The sequence below is a fragment of the Liolophura sinensis genome, chromosome 12 (genome assembly GCF_032854445.1).
Source record: "Liolophura sinensis isolate JHLJ2023 chromosome 12, CUHK_Ljap_v2, whole genome shotgun sequence".
NCBI lineage: Eukaryota > Metazoa > Mollusca > Polyplacophora > Chitonida > Chitonidae > Liolophura > Liolophura sinensis.
In genome coordinates, this window is record NC_088306.1 from 3,115,140 (window position 1) to 3,140,194 (window position 25,055).

General features: G+C 39.8%; 1 protein-coding gene across 1 annotated transcript in view; it reads right to left on the minus strand.

Moving 5' to 3' along the window:
- Positions 1–24,450, minus strand: part of LOC135479215 (protein Wnt-11b-2-like) — a 59,197-nt gene extending 34,747 nt beyond the window's left edge. Inside the window, exons 1-2 of the mRNA XM_064759007.1 lie at positions 23,451–24,450; positions 994–1,232 (exon numbers count right to left, since the gene is read on the minus strand). Of these exons, the coding sequence (XP_064615077.1) occupies positions 994–1,232; positions 23,451–23,536 (325 nt within the window). The 5' untranslated portion in view covers positions 23,537–24,450. The remainder of the gene's footprint in view (positions 1–993; positions 1,233–23,450) is intronic.
- Between the last annotated feature and the right edge of the window lie 605 nt (positions 24,451–25,055).

Genomic DNA, 25,055 nt, shown 5'->3' on the forward strand with positions numbered 1-25,055 from the left:
GGGCCACCGTCATATAAGTGAAATATTCTTGAGTACGGCGTAAAACACCAGTCAAATAAAAAAATAAATGTATTTGACATCAAATGCGTGTAGCCCAGTGGCGAAGAAATGCTGGGTGACTAACCCTGTGAATGAAAGTCAATTATTAAGGTATACACTGTCTCAAGCACAAGGGTCGGTATAATCAACTGACGTCATGCAACTGACCGACACAGTGGGCCCAACATTAGGCCAATATAGCTAGCCTTCATATAGTAACTGATGTGTGGAAACTAAGTTGATCATAGGCCCTAAACAAAACTTCATACCAACCCATTAATTGATACAGACGGGTGTATAACTCACTTAGCAACTGGCACAAAGAACATAACGGATTCAACACGTCATAAGTAAAAACCCAGTCATGGACATTCGATGACAAACATACTCAATAAAAAAGTCAGATAAATATTCGCAATATTCTATTTCCCTGGCAGCATTACATAGCTTACTATCTCCAGATTTAGCAATAGGAACCAAATCCTAAAAAAATGAATTTCGACTTGAGTTGAAATCCAGACCTGGGCCCCGTTTCACAAAGAGAACGTAGCGCTCCGCTAACGTAACTACCATGGCTACGTAATACCAACAATACTGGTAGCCATGGAAGACACGTGCACGTAACGTGTCTTCCATGGCGTTTTGTGAAACTGGCCTTAACTTTTCACGTGTTTGTTCTTACATAATTGTGGTCAGTTTGAAATAATACTCCATAAAAACAAACATTTCCAATTTTAACTTAAGAGAAAAAAACTACCGTAGTGGAATCGACCTCAGGAAACGCAGATTAACAGACCAACGAACGCAATAGGCGTACATACCTATCCACATCAAGAGTGTGTCCTCTAGAGACATTTTGGAGATACGTATATCCCTGTTTTTGTCGAGAAACTATGACATCAGGCATTGTTCCTCAACACCATCCAATCGGTAAATACAAAATCTCGTACCTACCTGTCGTAAGGTCACGTGACAGCTTGGGGGCCAATCCGGCGGAGGAACAGTTCCACCGTCGGTCTGAGAACTGTGTCTGACATGTCTCCACCGCCATCTTGGTGGACAATCGCACTGTGGGCATGAGGTCTAAATGCTGCTTGCATATTTTGATTTGGTTCGAGACCAGTCCATATTGTCTTGATTTCACACAATGCTGCGTTGAATTCCAATGTCGCTGTTTGTTCTTGTACAATGCTCTGCAAGACAAACAAAAGCATGAACAGTTAATAAGTTAATTCAGTTTAATTAACTGTTAATAACAATTCACAGTTAATTCTTGTACAATGCTCTGCAAGACAAACAAAGGCATGAACAGTTAATAAGGGTGGGTCTACGATGACTAATTATCATGACGTCTACCATGGCTAACTGAAACAAATAGCCCAAGCAAATTTGTACAATGCTCTGCAGGAGAGGGAAAGCACGGGACGTTTAGTGACAGTGGACTGGTATGACTGACGTCACATTTATCAGGTGCAGGATTCGAACAATCGACTTCACCAGGACCCCGACAGTAGCCTCCAGATGTAGCCAAGCAGTGATATGCGTAGGATATATTTATACAAGTATAGTTGGGTGGTTCACGCGTGTTCAAGAATATTTCATATGTGTGACGGATTCTAGATAAAAATGAACACAGCTTTAGATAGACAATCACACCTTGTAAAGTTCCTAACTTCAGAAGAAATACTCGGAGTTGGATTCGAACCTGCGTATCTTTTGATCAATTACTTTATTGATTTATTTGATTTGATTTATGTATTTGATTGGTATTTTACACCGTACTCAAGAACATTTTGCCTATCATCATAATTGCGGCCAGCATTTTGGTGATAGGCAACCGGACAGAGCCATAAAGTACTTCAGACGGGAGCCAAAAGATTGCTCGAGTCTACATATGAATTCGGCTTGATATGAAAGGCAGATCATGATTAAGTGAACTATATCCCCAGAATGTTGGTTACGAAGATTGGTAGAGGAGCACATAGAAATATGAGATTTATTTTGATACCCTCGTTGTGTGCTATTATACTTGCTATATACAGTAAGTGAATACCAAAAGATATTCAACAATGATAATGCCTTCAATACTCAATATTCATGGAATATTTTACCGCTGTAACACAGAATTGCCTACTTCACTGAAAATTTTACCTGCAAAATGTAACAGAATTTCAACAGGAATATTATTGTTATAGACAGTTGCTAAATACTGGTGGTGAGTGAATCCTGCAACTGCTAGTGGAGAAGTTAAATGTAATAGTTTGGGTAAGCCGTAAATCGTTCTTTACTTTTACACCAGTGTTTGTTTTTGCCACAAAAGACACTGCGCTTGAAGTGGGCCGCACCTCTACAGCAGCCCACCGTTTTGACGGGTAAGGACATTAACGTGTCATCTACAGAACCCCTGCAACGCCCTCACTGAGAATTCTGACCGACCGAAGGAGAAGAAATGTAAATATCAATCAAATACCACTGAAAAGAGTATGCATTTCCTCACTGGTGCATGCCATAAAAAATTCTAATATGTACCTCAAGTTGATAAATTATAAATAAAGTCAGCGCCAAAATCCGCTGTGGGCGACTCCATTTTGCCTAAGAACTGAAGTCCTGAAGTCTTCTGTGTTGGGAGGAGATTTGCCGTCGGAAAGTGCAGTTCGTACATTTCCGGTAGAACTGTTCTTCCCAAAAGGTAGCGAACAGTACAGTTCGTTTTCCGCTTGACGATCAGGAAACCGAAATGTTGGACGTAATTTCCGAGTTTACAAGAACAAGTCGGCAGTTTTAACGGCTCTCATTGGCTGAGAGGCAACACACCCCCAGCATAAATTACAAGGTGTTAAAGATGGAGGACGCCATGGACTCAGCGATTTATGCCAGCTTTGTGGTTTTCAGGCCTTACGTGTATGGCGAGGAAAAATGGCAAAATTATGCAGCAGGCACAATCAGATAGAAACAAATGTGCTCTTTTCAGCCTATGGTGTCATTTTTTAAAGTTTTCTTCTTCTTTAATAATAAACATTGGCGACTTCTATACAATGCTGAAATCTAGCCCATAAGGCTTCCATGAAGAAAGTACAGGACTTAATGGCCTCTGTAACAGGTGGGCAGAGAGTCTCTGGTGTAAGTAAATGTTCGATTTGATTCGGTACTGCAAAAGGTGACCTACATTTATCGTATTTTTTCTTAAACATCTCGAAATTGTCAAATATACATTATCATGCCAGTAGGGCTGACTTTCCTTCAATCACAATTCACACCCACACTTGTCAACTGCTATAACGTCTACTACAAATCTAACTCCGGCATCGGCAAGGAGGCTTTCTTTGCCCTCTTTTTATTCTCCAGCCCGAATAATACGCTGTCTTCAAGTGTGAGAATGAAATTATCTGAGACGCAGCTCTAAAAAAGTTTCTTTATTCAGAGCAAGCAACGCGTTGAAATGGCCGAGATACTGCCAATATGGCGTCAGGCTCCAATCAGTCATTCAGACTATTCATATTTTGTATTACTGGTACCGTGATCATGATGCACGAAGCGATCTTAGACTTCAGTCAATATTTTGATCATTCAATTTTGTACGATCCTTTCCATTATTTTAGCTGAAAATGGTTGTACAAGAACATACCCCAAATTTATCTTGTCAAACAATATTTTGACTTTGTTGCGCTAGGAATAACAATTTTAAGATCGCTCCGTGATCCCTGCGCCATGGATTTATATTTAATTAACGTTTGAGTAATGTATTACGCCATCGCCATTGTTTATATTTTAATGATACAGTGACGGTATAATCATCAGGGCTGTTTCGTGAAGCCTTCGGAATACTACGCCAAGCACATTTAGCACGGTAATGTATATTTCCATTATATGTTGTTATGGAAGTTATGCCAGGCGCAATTTGCGACTGCTTCATAAACCAGTCCCCATGTAAGGATGTGCAGGACGCAGAAAAGCCACGGCAAATATAAAGAAAACGTTGCTATATATTTCACGCATACACACCTATACCTGAGAAAAAATTTAGCAAGTGTGTGAAAATTTATACCAAGTACTATAAACGTTAGGGTATTACTAAAGTACTGCGCACGTAACATTCCGCGCATCAGGCCAGCGAGTAACACTGCATAACTATACGCAAGGTTGTTATTCTGAATAATAATAGCCAGGTATACATCTCGTCAGCCCGCGTGGTTTCATCTGTAAAGGCCTCGGTTAGGGTATTGGATTTCAAGAGGAAGGTTTTATCAAGGAGCGACGACAGATTAAACCAATATACCCTTTGTTGATCCGACTCGCCTACAAATTTACCTGTAGAACGGAATCTATGCGTCAAATGTGGCGAGAGATGATTTTTTTTTAAATAACGACCCACGACAGGACAAAAAACTAACATTGCTAATCTGGTCGAGTAGAGGATAAGAGGCCCCGGTTACGCACGAACGGCAGAGCTTGTCCCAGCGGAAGAAAAACATGAGAGACACTTTCAAGTCAGACGCATCGTCTAAGGTCAGAGAAAGGTAAAAGGAAAGACGATTTTGTGTAGATAAAGGTGGGTCAGTGGCTGGAAATGTTGCGCATTCGGTCTAGATTGGTGGCAAATGACAAGTGGATTAAAGCATATCAAACAAACTGAAGGCTGTATGTCACGGGGAAAATCCCAATATTAGCTAATACGCTCAGTTAACCCCTTTGCTGAGGAAACATTCTAAACACCACATCGGCGATTTAAATTACAGCCATCGACCTGAATTTTTAAATTCCCTCCTCTCTACGGACGGGATAGAGGGGGTCGTGGTTGTACCGTCATAGTGTCTTATCCTTGAAACGTGTGGGACACCAGGTGTTGGTTCAAATCCTTCCTAGGACATACAGTTTCGAGATTTCTTTGCTACCATCTGTTTGGGGACAATTAAGCATCCGTAAGGTTTGAATGGTTTTATGCTAGAAGTTCGTTGGGCATCAGTTTAGTTCCACTAACACGAAACACGCGTCGAAACACATTCGTATACCAGGCCTCAACCGATAAGGACGTTCCAGGTCAATAATCGCAAAGCCAACTCCCAAAAACGACGTATAACATTAACCACCAAAGACTTAACAAAGTATGTAAAGTACGAAAATAGGACGGAAGCATGAGAAGCAGTGAACAGTTTTCAATGATTTTAGAAATATGTAAGGTATGTTCTGGGCAACCGAGTGAAATCAGTATTCAAATAGTGTACCATACTAGAATATCAGTTGTCTACAACAAAATATGTATCTGAGTTGTGCTTTGATTTTAACTGTTGATATATCCAAGGTGGCGATCTAATTCAACACACTCGTACCTTTAATTCGCTTTGTTGATGAAGATCTGGGTGTCACAAGTGAGAAAGTGCGTCATTCACTTGCCAAATAGCGGTGGTTTATTCCGGTCACTCCGACTTGCTTCCGACTAAAGCTGATCATTATGATCTAAGTAAAATATTCTTGAGTACCTTGATTCGAGGAGAAAAAGAAGCGCAAGGAAATCCAGTGGCTCCAGAAGTTCGAACCCCGCTCTCGTTAGTATGAGCATCCGTCATTCCCAAACACGCCATCCTTTCAGAGGGGATACAAAAAAGTTTATGTATATGGCTGAATATATGAAGTAACACATGTTACACGTTTTTAATATAAGCGTTGCACTGACAAAATCTTCGTTCAACTGCGGTTACATGTAGCTTTCAACAAGATCCTAGTCATATCACAGACGTTTCTCTTTGTAGCTGACCTGGACCAGTACGGACATAATTGTATAGTGCTGCCTCACTGGAACGCCAGCCGAACAGAGAAGACACAGCGGACCACTCACGGGCCTGACACAGGACCGACTAGCACTTCATCTCATTACGTGCACCAAATAGTACCAAGTACCAAGTTTAACAATTTTAAAGCTTTAGGTATGATTAAACTGAGGGTTTAGCCCCGAATCTACCGATTTCAAAGCTCTCCGTCCACTACAACGACGCTGATAATGTATTTATTTAACAGCCGATCTCTACCCGGTGTTTCAGAATTGGGTTTCCTTAGACGTGAGTCTAAATCTGACGATGACTGCTGACACAACTTCATAAACCTTTAAAAGTGACCGTTTCAACAGTGTGGGTGCTGTACAACAGTTCATCCGTCGCGCAGCTCTCCTACCCAAATTCCACCCTATCCAAATGTATACTTAAGCAAAACACGCGCGTATTTAGACGCATATATCCGGTAAGCAGACAAGTATGAATCAATACCCATCTAGACTGTGTTTAGGTTATGCTGTGAAATGTGGACAAATACGCAGAGCGCACACTTGACAAATTGAGTCTACTCTGGAATGTCTACAGTTCCTATCATGCGTCTTATTCGGAATCCTGTGAGAATAGTCAGGCCCCGTAGTGAGCCAGTGAAAATTCGTGCCAAATTAGCCGGCATGTTTGGGGTGCTTCTTCGTTCTAAATGACATATCGAAGTAAATATAAGTGGAACCTGAGTGTTCTGTGTAATTATGTGTAAGTGCTATCTGCTTTTTTTTACCCAGATAGTAAAGTTCTATGTCTTGTTTCTGCATCCCATTTTAAAAAATGTTTGTTGGTATATCTGCCATTTTAACAGCATCTGTACAATGAATATAGAGAGGAAATAGTCTGGCGAGCAGTGGTCGAGTGGTAAACCAATCGTCTTCCAGTCAGCTGGGTGCACGGGTTAATGGCCTTGGGCAGAGAGTTTGTAGATTCCTCCGCTCAGACTGTTTGCGAGACCTTTGCGCAAATAATCAATCGACGACACTCAAGCGGCCGTTTCTGCAGTTCAAAGTTCTGTAAAGATCATTTGCTTTCCACTGATATAGTGAACGTTATAGGCTGGAAAATTCGTCAGTTTATCCCGACCACGTTAGTATTTTAAATTCCTACAAATGACTGCTATCGCATAACTGAAAACTTCTTCAGAATGACATTAAACAACAATGAAATAAATAAATAAATAAATAAATAAACATGGCTATTATTTATCGCAGAGTCGATTTATTCTAGTGAACGTGGCCAAAACGGCTCGATCTTCTCATGCTGATGACGTTTCCCTGGTGTCGTTGGTATTCGCTGGGTGGACTCTCGTGTCACTGTCGGGCTGACAGCGCTAGTCTGACACCATTACCCCCGGGGCTAATTCCCCGGGCGTGAGACTTGGGGCAAACCTGGTGACGGAGACAAATTTCTGACACACTATAGCAGCGATCTTTGGCAATGGCTTCTATAGGTTACACATGCGCAATTTGGGTCCAAGATTTGCCTCCGAACTAAGGAGTAAAGGGGCACTGATTGGATAATACTGCCATACAGACATTTTGGGTTGTTGTTGCACTATACATTCCTGCACTGCTATTTAGCACCTAGTTAAAATATATCAGAATTTTGTCTGTTTTGGATAGAACTGAAAACTTTTTGCCCAGTGTTACTACCCACACCTTTAAACGTTACGAAGGTAGCAAATTGCTATGACTAGACTTCCAGCAACCACATCTTAAAAAATGGTGGTCATGCTAGGTTGATTTTTCTACACCATATTGTAGAGAAAAGTGAAGGCCGTGTATGTGGTGGTATAGCATGGTACCACACGAAAATTGAGAGAGATATATGATTTTTTTCTGTTGTAATTCATAATATGCAACAACAACAACAAAAATCTACTACGCCTATGTTTGGAAGTAAAAAACTGCTCAAATGGAGTGTGCTACCGCAGAAAACGCACTTTTAGTCAAAATGCTCGTTTACGTGTCCTAAGACATATGTGACGATTAAGATGACTATAGTAAAAATGTCAATATCGTCACCGCTTAGAAATATATTTCTCTAGCTACTTACAACGACATACACAAATTATAAGACTTAACTATGTAGGCCCACCTTTTGAAAACTCATGGCGTCACTATAATCCACCTAATTAAATATCTTTTAAAAAAGTAAACATTACAAAAAACAATTCACACATTCAAATTAAGACTCACTTAAAAAAATAGCCAATAAAAACACTGTACGGCCGGAGCGGAATAGCATTAACTTTCTGTGCAATCTCGCGAGAGCCTCGGGATTTTGCGAATATATGGCTATCACATTGCGGGAAAGCCAGGGACTTACATGCTTTACACGGATGACAGTTCCATCCTTTTTATTTTTATTTGTTTTTACGCATATCTATACCTTTACCAACGCATTCCAGACCACAAATTCAGCCAGAAATGTGTAGACACATCGGAATGGAAGATCATAGATGATGTATCTTCCATTATCAGTGTATAGCTGCTGAGAACACTCGCATCATACCGAAATCATCATGTCGTGGTTCTCGCGAGATTTTCGCGGAAGTGGAAAGCCAGTGCATGTAGGTCCACATGCACACTTGTACATGTACAACAGACATATAATGAGCTGTGGGTTTGTCTGTTTTTTGCCCATATAACTGGGGATTAGAAGAGGTTCCACTCGACATGCGTATACAGCTGGCTTAGAAGCGATTAGGGAGCGCGTAACACAGTGTTAGCTGCCATACCTGTGTCTCCACAACTACCAGGTGCGCTATGACAATGTCCTCAAGTTGACAGCTGCTAATTACAGGTAAAATACGAGCGTTACCTGCACCTTCTTACCCAACTGATGGAAGTAAATCACGTCTCTGACATGATTTGTCAGGATGCCGCTTAATAATAGGGTATCTCACCTGTACAGTCAAGGTGCTGCCACACTAGGGATTCATTACCTTATTCTAAATCAATCAAACAAATGAGCAGGTAATAGGTAAGGGTATCAGATAAACTTGATCCCAATGCCGCTTTCATGTCTTTATCGTAGTGTACATACTTCGCTGTAGACATTCTCCAAACGAAAAACAGTACATTGTCACTTAGGGAGTTTTGGGTATTCCACGAGATGGCAAGCAATGGGCTGAGATATAAAGTGTTATATTCTATTGTTATTCCAGTAAATCGTCGAACGTAACGGTGGTACATCGACTCGGCCTCAGTGCCACACATTAACTAAGGAGGACATGAATTCTGTAACATGGCTTTGGGTCAGCAAAAACATGGCCAGGCATTATGTAATAGGTTTCTGTACCCCCTACAATGTCAAGATTTAAGAAAATTTTGGATGCGTTTTTAAGACCAAGGAATTTCTAGTTGTGGCACCAGTTCTTCTTGTAAAAACTTATAACTGGTAATGCATGCCAAGTGATAATGTATACATGCACCTGATTGATTTCTTGACACATTTATTCATCAATTTATTAATACACTCATTGATTTAATCATACAAACTGATCCATACATTGGTACTTTAATTACATCGTTGGTTAATTGACCCATTAGCGTATTTATTCATTGATCAATTCCTTCAGTGATCTACCAACTGATTCATAAATGAACTACTCCTTCTTTGATTCGTTGATTTGCTGATTCATACATTAATCTACTGTTTGATTCAGCTCACGATGCGTCGGTTCATCAATTATTTGATTGGTTGATTCTTTCTTTACTGCTCTAGAGTTCACTGATTTATCCTTTCATTAAACGAAGCCAGTGGTATTCACAATAAAAATATAGATACCCGTGAATCTCGGGAGACGAGGTAAAAACCAAGTTCACTTTGGTTCAAATCAAGCATGGAACAATTTTACGAAACCAAAAAATTTTATCCGTGAAACAAAATAAAAACCCTTCTTTAAACTGTACCCGTCAACTTAAAAAGTATTTTGTTTGCGCGTAGAAATTCCTTAAGGCATTTTTTCTCACGTTTTCAGATTATTTACTAGGTAAACCCTATAAATGGCGGTTTGGAGTAAGTGTCTTATCTGTAGGCGATAAGGTATCGCGTAAAGTAGCCGATAAAATCACAGGAATCAGCTGATAATCTCAAATTCACTGAGGTGTCCATATCATATATTCACTTCAGGATACGCTTCGATATTAAAACTGCAGTATAGTCGACATAAAACTGGAACCTAATAGCAAAACACACACTGCAAACATAATGTTAACAAGAAGCAGGTGTTTTACTAGCTGTTAAACTGTCCCATGTATTCAAGTGAAACCTTCGGATATGCTTAAACCCTGTATGGGGTAGGTAAATATATGTACAGCTACTGAAGTGTTTCTGCGGTGTTAACAAGTACATTGAGAGTAAGATGCTGGAACCCGGAGGTATATAAGGGTATTAGAAATGAGGGGGGGGGGGGGGGCTTGGTTTACACAGAAGTAATAAGGCTGAATGAAATTATCTCATTTGTTTTGGTACATACTGCCATACTGTTGTTAGATTAATGTACCGGTATCGTGTAAATCAACACTTGTGGATTTTCGGAAAATGTCATTTCTTTTTTCATCTATATAGAAGTAATCGATATCCAAAAATCCTATACATCTAAGCCGATAGAAAGAACAGTCACCATGTACCTTGTTACAAGAACTTCACAAAAGGTTCACAACGCGATGAGCAAGGTGACTAGTTTATACGTACATATTTAGAATATTACCCTTCAGTAAGGATACGGAAGCAAAGCGACGTCTGAATCAATGATACACATGTCAAGTAGTTTGCCTTTGTACTTTGAGGCTGGAAGCACACGTAAATAACGGTAATTCCACTTGCGGGCAGGTCGGAAATATTGCGTTAGTCTTTGTTCAACTTTGAAATCTATTTTCGAGTTTTAAACAAACTGCTTTCAGCGCTATTCCAGGTTATTTATCGGCATTTACGTTGTCTTTGAGACTTCTGTGTAAAAACGAGTACAAAATGTAGCAAACGGAAATCCAATGGTAAACAAGGTACGAGACGAGTCTCTAAGGGAAGCAATATAACCGAGGTGCGAGGTGGAACATCAAACGGTAAGAGACACATAAGCCCAGTTTTGTCCCCGGGGCGGGGAAAAGGGAAGGGTGCTGCAATATCTGGAAATGGTGTTTGGGGATGGAGAAAGAGAGAAGGGTGGGGGTGGAGGGTGAGCGCAATTGTACCCGACAGAGAAGTCTTAACACAGCCCCGTATTGCACCTGAGGATAGTAATCCAGTCTATAGCGGTGGCCTATCATACTAGACTGTACAGTAAAGGCATCACCACCATGCCCTAAACATATCTACTTGTAGGCGGTTAATCTATGGCTATGGGAAACTCGGCATCCTTCCGTCTCATGCCAGTTGCACATTGCCGTTACGGTTTACTCTCGTTGTGATCCCCTTCTGTCTGTAGTCTCAGGCTTGTATATGGCCCCTTTGCAGCGTTGTGATCCTCTTCTTTTCTGTAGTCTCAGGCTTGTATATGGCCCTTTCGTCGAGTTGTGATCTTCTTTTGTATAGTCTCAGGTTTGTATATGGCCCTGGTGTAGCGTTGGGATCTTTTTCTTTCTATAGTCTCAGGCTTGTATATGGCCCCTGTGTAGCGTTGTGATCTTCTTCTGTATAGTCTCAGGCTTGTATATGGCCCCTTTGTAGCGCTGTAATCCTCTTCTTTCTATAGTCTCAGACTTGTATATGGTCCCGGTGTAGCGTTGTGATCTTCCTCTTTCTTTAGTCTCAGGCTTGCAAATTGGCCCTGTGTAGCGTTGTGATTTTTATGGTTTTAGGCCTATATTACTATTAGGATTTATAGGCGATATTGAGTATTGTAACGTGGACTAAACCAGAATACCGACGACAGCCGAGTCACGCGTAATAGGTCCAGGTAGTTCCAGGTAGCTTACATCACATTTTGTATCTTTTCCCATCGAAACCGGGTAATGGGCATTGATACAGTTTTGTTAAAAAAATATATCGTCGTATAATTTGTAGAACTATAATCTATATAATATATATAGATTTTACTGTATAATCGTGTTATTTTTATGGTACGAACCAAAGCCTGTCTCAAGTCATTGAGCTGCTCTGTTGAACGCATCACTGTGAGTCATTTGATAGAGATAGACCGTAAGCCTTCATTACTGTACTATATATATAATTAATACACGCAAAGCAGCATTGACTTAGTTATATAGGCAACTGTAGCACCTTATAATAATATTACGTTGTACTGTACAACGTGCATTACAATGTCAATAGGCTCTTCCAAAACAAAAACACTTTTTATTACAGCACTTCAGCTATGACTGAATTCAAACGCATTAACACATATAAGCATAAGTTTACACCTGTTGATTCTACGGCTGTCTATACACACAGTTAGGGGAACAGTTCTACATGGAGAATACCCGTTAGCTCAGGAATGTACACATCGATCACTTCTCTATATCATATCTCAGCTGATCGTCTTAACCAGTTGGGTGCTGTATGACCTCATTTATAGTAAAGCAAATAAAAGACTGAAAACGATTATCGCTTGGGGACAAAGCCAGGGTCTGTGAGGCGTTCTGCTAGCGCCGCTCGAGGATAGAGTGAACTCAGCAAAGAGCTCATACAAAACTCCGTATACTTGTAAATCACCGCCACGGACGATTTGATCAGGGTGAAAGCGTCACATAAACACACATAAAACACCCAGCCATAGAAGACCCCGTCTCTCACCCCCACGATCATTTCAATCCACACTCAACACGACAGATCTGTTTGCGTTCAACCACTCTGTTCGGTTTTATTTTGTTTAAGTTAAAATTTATAGCGTTTTCCGTGCGGTTATATATAGATTTACGGCTCGCCCTGATATACGGCATATTGGAGGGTAAGGTACTACAACCGACACGTACGTGCTTAACAATCACCAAGACTGGCCCGGTGTTGTTATTTGAAAAGTCCGGAAGCTTTGTTCCAGTTCATCTAGAGCCTGCTACCAAAGAAGGAAGGAACTGAACACATATAAGAAGTTCTCAATGGGCCTTTGAAGAGTGGTTAAAGAAAAAGAGAAAAAAAAAACCGAAAGCAAAATTGACAGCGGTCTGATTTGAACACGCGACGTAACAGTTCGACACCAAATTCATTGATGCATTCGATTTAAAGCTATCGATTAGCTAAAACACATTCGATAAAAAGGGAATATCAAAATATATCTTCTGATTTGGTTGGTTTGCTGCTTAACATTATTATTAAGACAAAATATTAATTCGTCGGATTATATTTCTAAATTCTCCACCGCCTTAATCTGGATATAAAATTGTTACTCTTTCAGTTAATTATACTCTTCTATATTTGCTAATTTCTAATTCACAAAATCCACATGATTTATCTTTCATCGCTGTAATAAACACAAGAAAGTTTCAGTTAATGTAACATGAAATGCTTTAGCTCACAAAGTGTTACGCTGTTCACCTTAGGCATGCACGTGTTATATGCTGTACACATTTTACTTGTCTCGGTGTGCCAGTATCATTTCAAAGTGTCTTAACGCAGTAAACGAACCCATCTTTCTCGAGTTACAATAACAATGATCACTAAAGTATCTGTACTGAAGTATCTTAGGAGACTGTAAGTCAGAACGTAGACTGAAATGTCTTAGGAGACTGTAAGTCAGAAGGTAGACTGAAATGCTTTAGGAGACTGTAAGTCAGAACATAGACTGAAATGTTTTAGCAGGCTGTAAGTCAGAACGTAGACTGAAATGTCTTAGGAGACTGTAAGTCAGAACGTAGACTGAAATGTCTTAGGAGACTGTATGTCAGAACGTAGACTGAAATGTCTTAGGAGACTGTATGTCAGAAAGTAGACTGAAATGTTTTAGGGGACAGTAAGTCAGAACGTAGACTGAAATGTCTTAGCAGACTGTATGTCAGAATGTAGACTGAAATGTCTTAGGAGACTGTAAGTCAGAACGTAGACTGAAATGTCTTAGGTGCCTGTAAGTCAGAACGTAGACTGAAATGTCTTAGGTGCCTGTAAGTCAGAACGTAGACTCAAATGCCTTAGGATACTGAAATGTTTTAGGAGACATTTAGTCAGAATGTTGACTGTAATGTCTTAAAAAATCATTGGTGTACAGGAAAGACATGTACATTACATATGCTAAGAAATAACAACACACGCAGGGTTATGTTAGTGTAAAATTTTAGGTTTCCGTTTTGTCATGGCAAGAGGCGAGGTTTCCTCAAGAGGTTCTTTCCGGTTTCCTTAGGGTTTCCCCTAAGTTGAGTTGAAATCAAATTTCATTGAGTACAGTGTAAAGAATACATTTAAGAGACAATAGAACTAATAAATGAGTTTTGAGATATTTTAAGTTAAGTGGCATCTATTCAGGAATCATATGTATGTATATAATAATGCCGATATGCAAAAATTTCGAAGTCGTTAAATGAAAGTTCAAACAGTTGAAATTTAGTGTAAGCGAAACATTATATGAATTTTTTTTTTTAATAAATAGCTTGCTCTTACTTCAACTGAAGAAGAAAAAAATAATTCCATAATACATATTTTAACAAACGTGTGTAGAGAAAGAAATTTCCCAGGAATATTACATAAAGCTTGTAGACTCATGAACGACATAGTTAAATTATTTTCCATTTTCTAAATGGAAATAAGAAAATATTTCCATATTACGTGGCGGGAAACTCAAAGCTGATTGCTTTCTTAAATTTAAGGTGGAAGGGTATAAATCTTCGAAACATATCTAACATCAATAAAATTAGCATATTCATTATACATTTTTCCTTTAAAAAAAACCATTAAATCAAGTTCAAGAGAAATACACCTGAAAAGTTTTTAAAAATGTAACATTTTATTTAGTGGATTTTTAAACTTTTGTCCTTCCACATGTCTGCACAGTTTTCTTGAAAAAGAAAAAAAACCCGACATTTTATTTTGTGGTGGTCTCAGCATAGTGAATGTAGAAATAACTGAAGAAAAAAAGGCACTAACAAAATGTAGAAATGACAGTAAATTTTAAAGCGTAAGTTTTCACCAGGAAAAAAAATTGGCGAAATGTACTCCCTTTGTTGGCTAAAGGTTAAAGTGTAATGTATATTTATGAATGGCACATCCTTAGATCACAACAATATTAGTCATGGTAGAGGAGGCTTTTTACGCATCGTCTGTCTCTCTAAACTCTGAAATACAGCATGTCTTTTGTCAAATCCCAAATACACCCGGAGCATGACGCAATGAAAGCTGTGCTGGCTAGTCGAGCAGAAGTTTTATCGCTGAGAAGGCAATGCAAGCGGAAGAAAGTAAATAAGTGTTTCAACAGTAATTAAAGATTTTACAAATAATTTTCTTAAGTTTAACAAGCCGAAAAGCGCTCAGTCTACTGGATAAGTTCTTGTTAGAGATATTGTTCGCGTAACACCTGTGATAAGCCACATACCTTTGTAGTCAACATCAGATCTGAGACTTGCATGTTATATGTGATGACAACACAGCATTTTGAGTTACTCTACACTGATGAGGTCTAATGGACTGCGATCAACATCACTGCATTTTTAAAACTAATTATGCTTAAACCATGGTGCTGCAGGGTGTGTAATTTGCTACTATTTATGCATTTACATGAACAGTTACAATGAAACCTAAACTGACGTAAATTTCAGGCCGTATTTCACCGGTTACGTGTGACCATCAGCGAGCTATCACACTGTCGTCACTGCTCTGGTCTTACTCTCTGTGCCGTAGGGAGAAGAAGAAAATATAACTTTCATATTTCGTCGACATAAGATTTAAGCTTACACCTGTATGTTCAAACAACACTGGAAAATAGATTATGTTTAAAAGAAATTTCGCTCCGTTTCAGTTTACCAACAAACCACCAAAAACTAGACATCGGGGTTAAAGCCAACTTAATTAGCTTTGTTTATCAGGTATAGGAAGGTACAGTGCGTCATCAAACATCCACGTGTTTTTTTTTGTGTAAAAATTCAAATCACAGATCGTCTTGTTACTTAGACAACATTATCATCTATTTACATGATTGGTGTTTTGCTTTGTACACGTGGTTATGTCATATTTAGTAATCATATTTACGTACCAGAAGAACCCATGCGGAATTCGGAGTAAAACGGTCAGAACTCAAGGAGCAGTATGGCAGACCTCACGACGTATATATTCGGCGGCAGGAAACGCGCGGGCCTATGTGGCCTAGAGTGTTACGCTTTACACCTCTCTGCCAGAATTACTGAGCAACGGAATCATATGACAGCAACTCATTCCCATTGTTGGCAGACATGGCACAAGGATAAAATATGCAGTAACGAGGAGAATATATATCACACCTTTCAGAGCAAATTAGAAAGTGGGATAATTGACACTATACTGTACTCGTTCATGGAAAATTTACGAATGTTAAAATAAATTTTAACTTGCGTGTGTACTATGAACCTCGGCTGATTTAAAACTGTGTGTGTACTATGAACCTTGGCTGATTTAAACTTGTGTGTGAACTATGAACATCGGCTGATTTAAGCTTGTGTGTGTACTATGAACTTCGGCTGATTTAAAACTGTTTGTGTACTATGAATCTAGGCTGATTTAAAACTGTGTGTGTAATATGAACTTCGTCTGATTTAAACTTGTGTGTGTACTATGAACCGCGTCTGATTTAAACTTTTGTGTGTACTATGAACCTCGGCTGATTTAAAACTGTGTGTGTACTATGAACCTCGGCTGATTTAAGACTGTTTGTGCACTATGAACCTCGGCTGATTTAAAACTGTGTGTGTACTATGAATTTCGTCTGATTTAAACTTGTGTGTGTACTATGAACCGCGTCTGATTTAAACTTTTGTGTGTACTATGAACCTCGGCTGATTTAAGACTGTGTGTGAACTATGAACCTCGGCTGATTTAAAACTGTGTGTGTACTATGAACTTCGTCTGATTTAAACTTGTGTGTGTACTATGAACCGCGTCTGATTTAAACTTTTGTGTGTACTATGAACCTCGGCTGATTTAAAACTGTGTGTGTACTATGAACCTCGGCTGATTTAAAACTGTGTGTGTACTATGAACCTCGGCTGATTTAAACTTGTGTGTGTACTATGAACCTCGGCTGATTTAAGACTGTGTGTGCACTATGAACCTCGGCTGATTTAAAACTGTGTGTGTACTATGAACCTCGGCTGATTTAAAACTGTGTGTTCTATGAACTTCGTCTAATTTAAACTTGTGTGTGTACTATGAATCTCGGCTAATTTAAAACTGTGTGTGTACTATGAACCTCGGCTGATTTAAACTTGTGTGTGTACTATGAACCTCGGCTGATTTAAATTTGTGTGTGTACTATGAACCTCGTCTGATTTAAACTTGTGTGTGTACTATGAACCGCGTCTGATTTAAACTTGTGTGTGTACTATGAACCTCGGCTGATTTAAACTTGTGTGTGTACTATGGACCTCGGCTGATTTAAAACTGTGTGTGCACTATGAACCTCGGCTGATTTAAAACTGTGTGTGTACTATGAACTTCGTCTAATTTAAACTTGTGTGTGTACTATGAATCTCGGCTAATTTAAAACTGTGTGTGTACTATGAACCTCGTCTGATTTAAATTTGTGTGTGTACTATGAACCTCGTCTGATTTAAACTTGTGTGTGTACTATGAACCTCGTCTGATTTAAACTTGTGTGTGTACTATGAACCTCGGTGATTTAACACTGTGTGTGTACTATGAATCTCGTCTGATTTAAACTGTGTGTGTACTATGAACCTCGGCTGATTATTTCATGTTTATGAACAGATTATGTACAATATGGACCCATTCTACAAAGGTGTCTTTTACTTCACAAAGTCAAAATTCGTGTAAACGTTTTTTTCTTTCTTTATGGGAGTTCAAGGTTGGGGAGCATGACTGATGGTATGTTAAGGCAAACCTGTACAGCAATTAAAACTTCTGGAGTCTTCAAATTTATCTAAATATAAGTTTTATATATTTCTGAACTGGCTTAGTAGAACGCTTCCTTGATGAGATATGAAGTTTTGCCACTATTGTGAGTACAGTTAGAAAGTTGGCAACTTATTCAGGAATTATATATTCAGGAATCGGAACAATGTATTTGAGATTCACGTACATGCATAGAATGGTTTGACTTCGTCCACAACCTAAGTAACTGCATGCCGCTACGTTTATAAAAAAGTTTAACGAAAAACGAATTACGCTTTTTTCCGGATTGCATCAGTCTTCGCGGTAACGTCGGTTAGAAAGCTGTTAGCAGAAAGGGTCATTTCCGCCTATTACCCGAACAAACTCAATTCACAAGAGCACTCTGGACCAGAAAGGGGCTAGAGTGCAGCTACAGGTATTTAGAAAAGGCAACGTGAATGAGTATATTTGACGGAAAAATATAATTTATCAAAGGACGAATCAAGACAGCTCGGAAGTTCGGCAAATCTAAAGATTTCGGATATTTGTTATTTCGATAAATGGTTGTGATTTCATTATAAACCTGAAAGACAGGCCACATTTTCTACAAACAGCTAACAAAATGTATGATTTCTGAATACTATACACAGGCGGATTCTTTTATTTGTCTTTTCCAAAAAATGTCGCCTAATTTTCCGTTTTGATGGCTTTATCGTGTTTCTATCAGATGTTGTTTATCTCCGAACTTTTTGTTTTTAGTATATGTATGCAAATTGCTGTATTCTCTACCTGCATGTTATGAGCCCGCCATATTGTGGGGTCTACTATACAATCAGCGTCAAACATCCCCAAAGAGGAATCCACCGGATTCTATCTGACTTTATCCTGACTGACTTAGAGAAATCTCCAGGGATTAACGTTGCTGTGTTCATTGTTCAGGAGACAGAACTCGTTTTTCAGACACAGAAAGAGTACGTGAGCCTCTTTAAACGCGAAGGGTTCCCTCGGAGCGTCCTGGTTTGAGACTGAAGGATAGTATCACGTTCTCGGGGACCATGGGGCGGTTCTGGCAAACCCCCGAACAAGGAGAGTGACAAAAAAACACAAACCTCATAGTCTGCGCACTACTAACGACTCTACATTATGGCTTATTTGGAGAGCATGGAATCAATTCCGATTAATGAAGGTCGCTAAAGGAATGACTGAGGGTATAGCTGTGTTGAATCTTCAGGACGATCAGAGCGAAAAAATTTGTTTAAGTTTGGGTACGATTTATATGATGATTATACGAAACAACTGGTTGGAATTACTGAATCTTAGATTTACACAACAAGAAGCTAAAATGTGTTATGAATTACAAGCCGAACATTAAAATGGTCTTATAAAGTTCACATATAAGCATCCAACTTTGGCCAAAACAATTCGCATTTTTCAAAATGCTATTCGTACACCAGCCGTCAACTAAAATGGACGTTCCGGGTCAATAATCGTAAGGCCAATTCCCATAAACAACGTTTGACACAAATTACCAAAGAATTAAGAATAGTAAATGTGATAAGAAATTAAGAAGGATTCATGCTAGATTTACACGCTTTGTTTGTGCTACCCTATACAGGATGCCTAGTCAGCAGTTCTCAATGATGACGGAAATACGCAGGGAATGTTCTAGGCGAATGTATGAAATCCGTAAACAAACCGTGTACAACGTGTAGTTTGTAAGTTGTCATTAATCAAGATATGTACCTCAGTTGCGCTTTGATTCATATGACAAGGCTGTAAGCACGACGATGTAAGCACGACGATGTAAGCACAACGATGTAAGCACGAGGCCGGTATAAGTCATAGCGTAAAGATACAACGCTGTAAGCATGACGATGTAAGCACAACGATGTAAGCACAACGATGTAAGCACGAGGCCGGTATAAGTTATAGCGTACACATACGAGGTGGTAAGCTCGACGATGTAAGCAATGGGGTCGGTATAAGTTATAGCGTACACATTCACGACTGTAAGATCGACGATGTAAGCACGACGATGTAAACATGACGGTGTAAGCATAGGGGCCGGTATAAGTTATAGCGTAAACATACAAGGCTGTAAGCACGACGATGTAAGCAATGGGGTCGGTATAAGTTATAGCGTACACATACGAGGCTGTAAGCTCGACGATGTAAGCACGACGATGTAAGCACGACGGTGTAAGCATAGGGGTTGGTATAAGTTATAGCGTACACATACGAGGCTGTAAGCTCGACGATGTAAGCACGACGATGTAAGCACGACGGTGTAAGCATAGGGGCCGGTATAAGTTTTAGCGTAAACATACAAGGCTGTAAGCACGACGATGTAAGCAATGGGGTCGGTATAAGTTATAGCGTACACATACGAGGCTGTAAGCTCGACGATGTAAGCACGACGGTGTAAGCATAGGGGTTGGTATAAGTTATAGCGTAAACATACAAGGCTGTAAGCTCGACGATGTAAGCACGACGACGTAAGCACGACGATGTAAGCATAGGGGTCGGTATAAGTTATAGCGTACACATACAAGGCCGTAAGCACGACGATGTAAGCATAGCGGCCGGTATAAGTTATAGTGTGCACATACACGTTCATTTTGCAATCTTCAAGTCCTCGTTAGCATCGTATAGGATAATACAATCTTGCTGGTGTTTAAGTGCTCAACATGTTGTTGTAAATCGATTTGATGCATAGACAGTCACATGTCTTGGATGAACCAATGAGATTGCTGTAAAAAACCTGCAAGCTTGTGAGAAAATGGGAGTGAGCCAAAAATATATTGCTACGGAATTATTAAACCTGGATTCAACTTTCATGAAATATTTTAAAATGACATTTTAAAAAGTGTATCCAGGATAGAGTTAACTGCTGCAGATTCATTTTTACTGAACTTCAAATCCGCTGGTATTCTGTAGATTGCCCAAGAACAAACCAGCCAAAAACAATTTTATTTCATAACATTTACTCACTCATTTGTGTCATGCGATAGAGCGGCTTTGATAGAAAACATCGGAGACAAGCCAGTTTGAAACTACTGCTACTAAAATATAGTCTCGGCCGTTCATCTACTCCACACAACGATCACAGACATATTGCTAGTATCAGACAAATTCCATAACCAATTACAGAAAAAAAACCCCAAATCCAATCAGTCCGACCTCACACCGGAAGTGCAATAGGCTACTCAAAGTACCCCATACACATACGTCATTTGTTGTAGATTTTTTATGGTTGTCAATTTTATTTCAATTCTAAACTGTGGTGTATATGAGTGAGCCCAGTCTATCAACCAGATTGTTTCTTGTACTGAAAACACCATGACGTTTTATTTAAACCTAGAAAGAGTCTAGAAACAGTGGTCTCTGATGCAAGATAGTTAGATCGTAAAGACGTATTTACCTGTCGTTTTGGGTTCCACACACCTGTGTTAATTCAGGTCAGCGTTGGAATATCTGGTATTTTATTTAACACATTGATAGTAATAAAATATAAATGAATCGTAATCTCTAACCATATTAGTTGTAATAAAGTAAAAATCCGATTTTGTGATTAGTCCCAAGTTCTTCATTTGCATCGTAAACTCAATCAAGAGGATTTTGTCGAAGACTTTCTGCCTGACTTTGTCAAAAAATGTCTGATAAACATATGATGAATGAGATCGATTAAAAATATTCAGAGTATGTAATCTTTACAGGTAATCTCAGTTACGTACTAGTGTATGTAGCAAACTTTCTGCCTAACAAAAGTTCCCACGAGACTAGTGAAAAATTGCCATTCTACAAAAAGGAACAGATGTCAGATTTGCTTACCCAAAATTTAACAATAGGATTTCAACCCTCGTGAAACCTGAACCAGATAACGGACAAAAGGTACGATGAAAGCTGCTAAACCTATAACAGACATACATGAGAGGGCATAGCAAAGATTTTTGCTACAGATATGGGTTGTTGGGCTGACCCGATAATAAAAAATTGAGTATATATCAAGGTCTGAAATGAAAAAGTTAAAGATTGAAAATCCACGTGACCATTTCTGTACACAGTCTTAGGTAATGTGTAAATCACGTGTATAACATCTACATCGCACTTACATATACTTAATATTAATTGTTGTAATGAAAAAAATTATAAACTGGGGTAGTGACCACAATATCATGTTTGACTTACGTCTTTAATCTGAACTGATTTATGCGAATAGTTTAGGACACTTATAAATTGGGAGAGGCCTAATAGTTTACTTATTTATTTATTTGATTTTTTCCGTAATCAAAAATATTTCACTGATACAACTGCGGCCAGGATTATGGTGAGAGGAGACCATCAGTAGGTTGCTGACAGGCTTTCCCACGGGTTTATTAGTGCATTATTTAGAGATATCTGTAGCATAATCTGGAATTCTAACTTATTCCTATCATGCATCAGTTAAAGAGCGCAAAAAGTGATATCTGCTTGAAATTAGCGCCTTTTACTATTGATAATACCGATGTCACAAGTATTTCAGGTGCATACTACAAGAACACTTTAAAACATGTTCCTAATTTATATCACCAAAATCGTAACACAGCTTATGTATTATGCTGATGTGGAGGCGCAAGTAATTTTCATATACAGTATATATGCTTGCGCTTTTACCATTTACAAATTTTTCGGTCATATGACGAGGATTCATATAGGGTAGTAATATGTAATAAATCTCAAAGTTAAAGACGGCTTCTGGGCGTACTAACTAAAAGTTTTTAAACAAATAAAGTCTTATTCCATTAACGTTCTGTAAAGATTTGTTAGCGTGTGGATTGAGTGAATGTGACTGTTCCGACATCTGCTATAATAACTCAAAAACGCCAAACTGTTTCATGTGAGTAAAAATTTGCACCTATTAAAGTAAATGCCGCTTGGTTAGTTATAAACTTGCACCTCCAATGTACAGAGCGCAAAAAAAAAAAAAACAACAAAAAGACAAAAAAATCCAACACGGAAATGCTCGAGTTAGAAAAACGGAAAAAGTTTTAACAAGATATCATCTATCCGCTGTACACCCACGACGATAGATTTGCAATTCGCAACTTTTTCACGGCTACTTTTTGTATCTGAGAAGGGTGAACTACGTGGGGATCAACTCTCCACGTGTGGATAAGACTTCTGCCTGTATACATACACGGGCTATTGAGACGGTCTGGAAACCGACTGACAACCAAACATGACGCAACTAATTAACGCTTAATTATGGCAACTTTTTCCTATTCCGTTCGCATCTCAAACAGGTGTCGCTCTCACAGCTAAAGTATCGGCGTCCTCACTGATTCCACACACTCGTTGATGAAGACCGAAAAACTGTCCTCAGTACCGGGGAGCTAATTTTTCAGAGGCTGGGTTTAACTCATAGGGATTATACACATGCAATAGTCAGGCCCAGGCTTTCGTTTTCCCCACATGCGAGTCTTCCCTCCTTCTCCCAAACCATTAGCAAAATTAATGGGGTTTCTACCCTGACGACTGCAGACGGAGAACTAATGACTTATGAGGTCGGTGCAGCTTGAGAACAGAGGCAGAATAGCTGGAGGAAAACAGACGTGTATCATAGAGAAAGGGAGAGAGCAAGCAGACAGAGAAGTGTATACAAAACTTGGTACTTACAACCACTTCAATGCCGAACATCGTCGGTCCGCCCAGAGTAGCAGAATGACTAGCAGTCGGAGAAAGGTCTGGGTGGGGAGGTTCATGTCGCTGTATGGGACTCGGGGCGGGTCAGGGACCCTCTCCTGCCCCCAGAGATGATCAAAACGAGGGGGTCAGGCCCCGAACTCTCTTCCCTGAACGGCGGACCCCAAAACGTCTGATGTACGGGTAACAACGGACGCCGGTAGTTGTAACAATTCACGACTTGTCACGTGAAAATATTCCGCCAGGTCGCTGTCCTGTGGCCGTCTAAGTCGACCTGTCCTGTTCCACACTCCGGCAAGGAGAGAGGGAGAAAGGGAGAGAGAATAGAGATGGAAGCAGACATAGATTAATGGCTAGGGTGGTATTGCTTTACCCCTAACCACAGACGCACGCTCATAAAATTCTCCATGGAGCGTAATTTATAGTTTCACTGGGGGCGGATTCGCCTGTCCCGAAGATCACGGCCCCTCTCTCAGCGCCAAGGAGTCGAGTTCAGGCCTACGACTCTTCGATTAACAAGCAACTACACGTTCACAAGCTGTTTCCATCATTAAAAGTCCTTTTTCGTAAAATTTCCAATCTCCTTACAACTCCAAACAATTCCACAGCCTCCAAGTCTGGCTGTTTGAACCGAACTAAACTGATCTGATCTGACAGAGCGAGGAAATATAACTAAATATACACGCACGCTCTGAGAGCACAGTGTGAAAGTGTCGTCAACTTTCTCAGTAATTAAGATAGTTTCTCCACTTCACTCGTGTCGCATCTCTACGAGCTACTGAGAAGATAATCTGACATTTTCGAAGCCCTAATCAGTCGTATTTCGCCAGTCAGGATGACAGGTAGCCTTCTGTTCAGTCACGACAGTTAGACTACAAACAACAGCTCATCGGTGCGGTACACCTAAAGGTGAGCGGTGTAGTTCAGGTGAGTTGTGATAGGCCTGGGACAGGTGTCGACTCAGGTAAGCGAACAGGTTAAAATCGCTCTCTCTCTCTCTCTCTCTCTCTCTGTCTTAAGACGACTCTCTCACCTGTAAATACAAAAAAAGATCACAGATGGTTGTGAAAATTACTTCTACTCCGGACTGCACAGTTTCCTGGTAGCCTCCTCTGCAACCTTGTTGAGTTGTGCTCGGTGTATATATGTATATATGTATATATATATATATATATATATATATTTCGGGTGTATACATATATCCAAACAGCCGGGGGTATGTATTCACCTAGGCCAGCAACCTAACGCGAAACACATTCACTTGTGCTGGACAGCCGTTACCGTATCCAGGTATTTAAGGGCTCTTCTCATGGCCCTCCGTTAAACCCTGTTCTACAACGACTTTTTGACTCTTGTCTCAACTTTTCTGGGGTCTCCTAGGCTCCTAGCCTCTTAGCCTCTGGCTGGACACGCGCTGGATACACACGCTAATCCACTACCGTCGTTCCTCTCGTCAGACTCCCTTAGCTGGGGATTACTCTCATTGCCTATGCGCTGGACGGACGGCGCGCTTCTGGTGAAATCCTGGTGGCTCCTGCCCCGCGAATTAGCCCGGTTACAAGGGAGGGCACTAAATCA